Consider the following 7,697-nt stretch of genomic DNA (forward strand, 5'->3'; position numbering starts at 1 on the left):
AGCACATGCCTGCGGATCCAGCTACCTGGAAGACTGAGGAGGAAGCATCGCCGGAGCCCAGCAGCTTGAGGCTGCGGTGGCCAGGAGGGGCCATTGCACTCCAGTCTGGGTGACAGAGTGAGACTCCAACTCAAAAAAATAAAAAATTTTAAAAATTAAATAAAATCAACTTTTAATGCCCAACTGGGAAGATTGTTATGGTTGGGTGGTAGTGGCTCCCCTCCCAGCAGAAAAAGGTATGTGTTTACCTAATCCTCAAAACATAGCAATAAATTTAATTAAAATATTACAGTGCCTTAATTTTCCCCAATTTAGTAGTATGCATTAATTTACAATATCATTTAAAGCTACAACGAGATATTTGAAGCTTAAATTAAGAAGCTAATAATCACATTATATTTACTCTGTTTCCTCTCCCTCATTGTGAAATTAAAAATCTGCTGTGGGCCAGCGGTCGTTCACGCCTATAATCCCAGCACTTTGGGAGGCCGAGGTGAGAGGATTGAGAGGAGGCAGAGCCTGTGGGTTTGAGGCTGAGGCGAGTGGATTGCCTGAGCCTACAGGTTCAAGACCAGCCCGGGCAACTTGGCAAGACCTCGTCTCTACACTGCATCAAAAATTAGTACTCAGAAGGCTGAGGCAGAAGGATCGCCGGAGCCCAGCAGGTCGAGGCTGCGGTGGCCGGGAGCGGCCACTGCACTCCAGACTGGGTGACAGAGTGAGACTCCAACTCAAAAAAAAAAAAGATATAACCAGGCCAGGCACAGTGGCTCACACCTATAATTCTAACACTTTGGGAGATTGGGGCAAGAAGATTACTAGAGCCCAGGAGCTTGAAATGAGCATAGGCAACATAGCACAAGAGTCTGAGACCAGCATAGGCAACATAGCACAACCTTGTCTCCACAAAAAAATTTTTAAAAATTAGTTGGTTTCATGTCTGAGTCACAGCACCCAAAAAAAAAAAAAAAAAAATTAGCTGAGCATGATGGTGTACACCTATAGTCCCAGCTACTCAAGAGGCTGAAGTGGAAGGATCGCCTGAGCCTAGGAGGCTGAGGCTATTGTGAGCCATGATCACTCTACTGCACTCCAGCCTGGGCAACAGAGTGAGACCCCCAACTTTAGAAAAAAAAAAGATGCCGGGCTCGGTGGCTCAGCCTATAATCCCGCGCTTTGGGAGGCCGAGGTGAGTGAATTGCCTGAGCCTGTGTTTTTCGAGACGCACCTGGGCAACTTGGCGAGACCTCATCTCTACAATAAATCAAAAAAATTAGCCAAGCGTGATAGCGCGTGCCTGTAGTTCCAGCTTCTTGGAAGGCTGAGGCGGAAGGATTGTCAGAGCCCTGCCCCTGCAGGTTGAGGCTGCGGTGGCCGGGAGCATGCCATTGCACTCCAGTCTGGGCGACAGAGTGAGACTCCAACTCAAAAAAGAAAAAAAAAAAAAAAGAATTTTATGAGCATGCCAGAGACTTCCTTCCCAAAAAGAGAAGCACTGTCTTAAATACTCAGGTCAGACTGGTGATTCAAGTTCACGGTAGGCTCAGCTGCCCTGCTCAAATGCATCTAACATTAAGAACATTTCAGGATGGTAGGAATCTTTCCTTTTTGTAAAAATATATTTTATTTTAAAGATGTGGGTACTATTCAGGATTAGGTATACAAGTGAACATCATACAGGTAAAGTTTGGGCCTCCCTTTGGTCCCCACTTTCCCTGGTGGAATCTTTCTTTCTTTAAAAAAAAAAATATTTGGGCCGGGCTTGGTGGCTCAGTCTGTAATCCCAGCACTTTGGGAGGCCGAGATGAGTGACTGCCTGAACCCGGGGGTTAAAGATCCGCCCAGGCAACTTGGCAAAACCTCGTCTCTACAATAAATCAAAAATTAGCCCAGCGTGGTAGCGCATGCCTGTAGTTCTGGATACTTGGAGGGCTGAGGAGGAAGGATTGTCGGAGCCCAGCAGGTCGAGGCTGTGGTGGCCGGGAGCGTGCTACTGCACTCCAGTCTGGGTGACAGCGAGACTAACTCAAAAAATATATATATATATGTATTATATATATAGGCCAGGCTCGGTGTCTCAGCCTGTAATCCCAGCATTTTGGGAAGCCGAGGTGAGTGGATGGCCTGAGCCCATGGGTTCGAGACCCGCCTGGGCAACTTGGCGAGACCTCATCTCTACAACAAATCAAAAACTAGCCGGGCATGGTAGCGCGCGCCTGTAGTTCCAGCTACTTGGAAGGCTGAGGCGGAAGAATCACCGGAGCCCAGCAGGTCGAGGCTGTGGTGGCCAGGAGCATGCCACTATACTCCAGTCTGGGTGACAGTGAGACTCCAACTCAAAAAAATATATATATATATATTTGAACAATAGAGGTTGAGAGCTCAAGATTACATTACCAATATTTTAGAAGTAAAGAAGCTCAATACACTTAATTTTCCAAACCTGCAAAGTCCTGCTGGTGAACTGTACCATCTGGCCTAAATCCCATAATCCTTCCGGGCCTGTCTGTTTTTACCTCAGCTCCTCAAGCATGATTATTGTGTGGTGAGTAAGACAACAAGGAAAGGGACATAACACCAGCTCCCAACACCTGGCTGAGTATTTAAAGTTTTTTGTTTGTTTTTTTGGGCGGTTGTTGTTTTTTTGTTTTTTTATTTTGTTTTTGTTTTTGTTTTTGAGATGATATCTTACTCTACCGCCCAGGCTGGAATGCAGTGGCACCTTCATGGCTCACTGCAGCAGCCTCGACCTCTAGGTTCAGGCAGTCCTTCCATCTCATCCTCCTGAGTCACTGAATACAGGCTCATGCCTCCATACCTGACATTCTTTTGATGTTTTATAGTGATGAGGTCTCACCATGTTGCCCAGGCTGGTCTTGAACTCCTGGGCTCAAACAGTCCTCCCTCCTTGGCCTCCTTAAGTGCTAGGATTACAGGCGTGAGCCACCACACCCAAGCCCACTATTTAAATTTGCAGTTTTTATGATGTACACAAATTAAAAGATGACTAGAAGCAATTTTTATTAAAGGAGATCAGTTTTCATTTTTATTTGGGTAGAAAGTTTGCTGAAGCCAAGCAAAAAGACTAATATTTATGTAATATAGATGAGATAAAATCTTTAATTTCTTATTAATTTGCCTTTTTAAAATTGAATTCATGTGAAACATGTTTAATACTCTCTAAATCAACTTCATAATATAGAGATAATAAAAATCTTCAGTGCTTTATCTTTTTGCTTTAAAAAAATTGATATAATTTTTTGTAAAACCTGCTTAAGGAACCGGGCTTTTTGAATTTAAGAAGTCTCCTTCCTTAAGCAGGTTTTTTTTTTTTTTTTTTTTGAGTTGGAGTCTCACTCTGTCTCGAGCTGCTGGGCTCCGGCGATCCTTCTGCCTCAGCCTTCCAAGTAGCTGGAATTACAGGCACGCGCTACCACACCCGGCTGATTTTTCATTTATTGTGGAGACGAGGTCTCGCCAAGTTGCCCAGGCGGGTCTCGAACCCGCAGGCTCAGACAGTCCACTCACCTCAGCCTCCCAAAGGCGTGGGATTACAGGCTGAGCCACCAAGTCCGGCAGCAGTTATTTTAAAAGGCCAAATTTTAGCATTTGTTTTAATTTTAAAGGCATGCATTTTGAATAATTAATCATTGCCTAAGTTTTTTAATAGTAGTTTTAAGCTAATTTTAGAATATACAAGACAAAATAACTCAACTAGACATAGTAGCTCACGCCTGTAATCCCAGCACTCTGGAAGACTGCAGAAAAAGGAATGCCTGAGCCTATGGGTTCGAGACCAGCCTGGGCAACTTAGCAAGATCTCATCTCTACAGAAATCAAAAAAATTAGCTGGACATGGTGACACACACCTGTGGTTCCAGCTACTTGGAAAGGACCGTCTGAACCCAGCAGTTCGAGTCTGCAATGGCCACTGCACTCTAACTGGGTGACAGAGTGAGACTCTTGACTCGAAAAGAAATAAAGTAAAATAGCTCTAAAAGGAAAACCTTAGGAATTTGAAGTAACCTGTATTGCTGCTTTTAAAAAAACTGTTAAGTATCTTTTCTTCCATACTCAGTACTTCTGTCCTTATCCCAAGACTATTGTTGTTACAGTGACATTTCCCAGGGGAGCTACATTCCGAGCAGTTCAAGGCAAGAAATCCCTGGTCATGATAGGTCTAGGCAAGAGTTATTAATTCATTTAACAACAGTTTTCAATAAGTATTTGCTGGTTCTGTTATATCTGCCAGTACCCCACTAGATTATGATAATAAGATCGTGATTAATACAGTCCCTGTCCTTAGCTTATTAGATTGTTACCATTATATCACTTTCTGAAACATTGAAGTGACCACATCCCCATAAGTTAATATCCTTGAAACTGTAATCCTTTTTTTTTTTTGAGTTGGAGTATCACTCCATCGCCTAGGCTGGAATGCAGTGGCACACTCATGGCCACCCCAGCATCAACCTGTTGGGCTCTAGCGATCCTTCCACCTCAGCCTTCCAAGTAGCCAGAACTACAGGCACATGCTACCACACCCAGCTAATTTTTTACTTATTGTAGAGACAAAATCTTGCCAAGTTGCCCTGACTGGTCTTGAACCCACAGGCTCAGGCAGTCCACTGGCATCACCTCCCAAAGTGCTGGGATTACAGGCTGAGCCACCGAGCCTGGCCTATGATGATGTATTTTTAAGTATCTATGGAATCATTCTTTATTCAACAAATGGCAAGCTAGTAAAGATAAGACTTCTCTGAGATTTTATAGTTTGAGGATGACTTTTTTTCAAAGGAAAAAGTGTAGATGAATAGTGTCTACACTGAGTTTCTACAAGCAGATTCACTGAATTGTTTATATAACTAGCTAAATTCATTTTATGTATGTATATATGTATTTTTTGTTGTTGTTGTTGTTGTTGCTTTTTTTTTTTGAATTGGAGTCTCACTCTGTCGCCCAGACTGGAGTGCAGTGGCCACTCCCGGCCACCGCAGCCTCGACCTGCTGGGCTCCGGCGATCCTTCCGCCTCAGCCTCCCGAGTAGCCAGAATTACAGGCATGTGCTACCATGCCCAGCTGATTTTTTGATTTATTGTAGAGATGAGGTCTCACTGCCCAGGCAGGTCTCGAACCCACGGGCTCAGGCAATCCACTCACCTCAGCCTCCCAAAGGCACGGGATTACAGGCTGAGCCACTGAGCCCGGCTTATATGTATGTTTTTAATTTTTGAGTCAGAGTTTCATGCTGTGGCCTGAGCTGGAATGCAGTGGCATGATCACAGCGCACCGCAGCCTCTAACTCCTGGCTCAAGCAAACCTTCTACCCCAGCCTTCCGAATACTAGCACACCCAGCTAATTTTTTTACTTTTTGTAAAGACAGGGTCTCACCATGTTGCTCAAGCTGGTCTCTAATTCCTGGGCTCAAGCGATCCTCTTAACTCCTCTTCCCAAACTGCTTGTATTACAGGCATGAGCTACCATGCCCGGCCTTGTTTTTTGTTGTTGTTTGTTTTGGAGGTTTTTTGTTTGTTTGTTTTATATTATTGTAAGTTTATTCTGAGTAGAATCATGTAAAGTTTCTGGTGTTATTGAAAATCCAAAATGCTACAATACAAAATATTGAGTATTTTTATTTATGGAGAACTTTTAATCAGCGGAGATAAGAAAATGCTATATATCCCTTCTGCAGTTTAGAGAATTACCTTCAAGAAAAATTTACCAACTTGTCGTGAATAAACTAAAACTATTTTCTTGAAGCAATACTCTTTAGACAGTAGAATCATTGAAATATTTTCATGTCTTGAATGAATAAATAATAATTAGGGTTCTTTTGTAAATTTGAATAAAACAGCAGTATAATGATAAATACTTAAGTTGCTTAGTAAATCCTTATTGAATTGAGTACAAAAGGGAGAAAAACAGTAAAGGAAATGGGTTATTAAAATTTGTATTTTGCCCAATATAGTTTACATAATTTTCTAAATCTAGAAAGGTTATAATTATAGTGATAGCACTATAAAAGCACATTTTCCCCCATTGAAGTAATTAACTTTTTTATTTTTAGGAATTGGAACGAGCATGGAGAGAATATGATAAGTTAGAATACGATGTAACTGTTACCAGGAACCAGATGCAAGAGCAACTAGACCGCCTGGGTGAAGTTCAGGTACAAAAGTGTAATCCTTTTTATGTTTTTTAAAATGTTTTTATTAACTGGTTTTTACTGGTACTATACATCCTACCCTGTTAGACTTATGCATATACCCTTAGCAATTTTTATATTATTGACTACCTGAGATCTAGGTTTAAATTCTTCCAGTGATAAGAATCTCACTGTCTCACAAAGTAGCCCATCCCCTGTTATTTAAAATTTATTTCTTCTGTATAGTGAACCCTGGAGTGTTCTGTACCCCTAGCTATCACAGCTCTTTATTTCCTATAAATGTGGCTTCCTACTCTTTTACAAGTCTATCTGTATCACTTGATATTGAGGTGCTAAATTATATTAATTTCTCAAATAATGACTATTTTATCATTTTATAACATTATTCTGATCCAATCTGTATTAAATATCTCTGTTGTCACATTATATTTAGCCTGTTGTCTTGACTTGACATATTGTTAGAACAAGGGAAGATATTGCACCACTTGGTTAAAGCATCCAGCTTGTTAAGTAGACAGATCTGGGATCAAGTTATAGTGGTTAGTTTTCTTGTCTGTGAAATAGAAATAATAATTCCTGTCTTAAAGTGTCACTCTGAGGAAGGGAGGTAATATATGTTTAAGAAAATAATGCCAGGTGCAATGGCTTATACCTGTAATCCCAGCACTTTGGGCAGTGGAGGCGAGAGGAATGCCTGAGTCCAGGGATTCATGACTAGCCAGGGCAATTTGATGGGACCTTATTTCTATAATAAATTTTTAAAAATTAGCTGAGCATGATGGTGCGTGCCTGTGGTTCCAGCTACTTAGAAGTCTGAGACAGAGGATCACCTGAACCCAGCAGGTCAAGTGTGCCACTGCACTCCATCCTGAGCAACACAGTGAGATTCCTACTCAAAAAATAGTAATAATAATAATAAAAGTTACTTCATGTTTATGACCCAATGTAAATTTGAATATCTGTACTGGAAACCCAGCGAACTTGACAGACAAATCACTACAACAAATAAAAGGTCAGTAAAGTTGAATCATAGAAAATTAACTGTCCTGTCCAGAATATGCCTGACCACAAGTAATTGTCAAGCATATGAATTGTGACTATTGTGACTGAGGAACTGAACTTTTCGGTATATTCATTTTAATTATCAAAAATGTGGCTGTGGCTTCTGTATTGACCCTGAAGTTACACTGCCAATGACCAGCTACAAAAATGACATGCTGAATATACTAGAAAAAAACTATAAATAGCTAAGATATAACCAAAGGCCAGCAAACCTTTTCTGTAAGAAGCCAGATACCCTAAATATTTTAGGCATTGCAGACAATACAATCTGTCATAAATTATTTGATTTTTTAAAAATACAACTCTTTTAAAATATAAAAGTTGAACTCGAGCCAGGCTCGGTGGCTCAGCCTGTAATCCCGCGCCTTTGGGAGGCTGAGGTGAGTGGATTGCTTGAGCCTGTGGGTTCGAGACCCGCCTGGGCAGCGAGACCTCATCTCTACAATAAATCAAAAAATCAGCTGGGGA

General features: G+C 41.5%; 1 protein-coding gene across 2 annotated transcripts in view; it reads left to right on the plus strand.

Moving 5' to 3' along the window:
• The window catches only part of PLEKHA5 (pleckstrin homology domain containing A5), a 143,797-nt gene that overhangs the window by 97,945 nt on the left and 38,155 nt on the right, over window positions 1-7,697 (plus strand). For both annotated transcript variants that reach the window (XM_008064322.1, XM_021715462.1), the window contains exon 19: window positions 6,069-6,170. In XM_008064322.1, coding sequence (XP_008062513.1) covers window positions 6,069-6,170 — 102 coding nt within the window. The remainder of the gene's footprint in view (window positions 1-6,068; window positions 6,171-7,697) is intronic.

This window comes from Carlito syrichta, unplaced genomic scaffold (genome assembly GCF_000164805.1).
Source record: "Carlito syrichta isolate Samal-C Ts95f unplaced genomic scaffold, Tarsius_syrichta-2.0.1 Scaffold100633, whole genome shotgun sequence".
In the NCBI taxonomy this organism is placed as follows: Eukaryota; Metazoa; Chordata; class Mammalia; order Primates; family Tarsiidae; genus Carlito; species Carlito syrichta.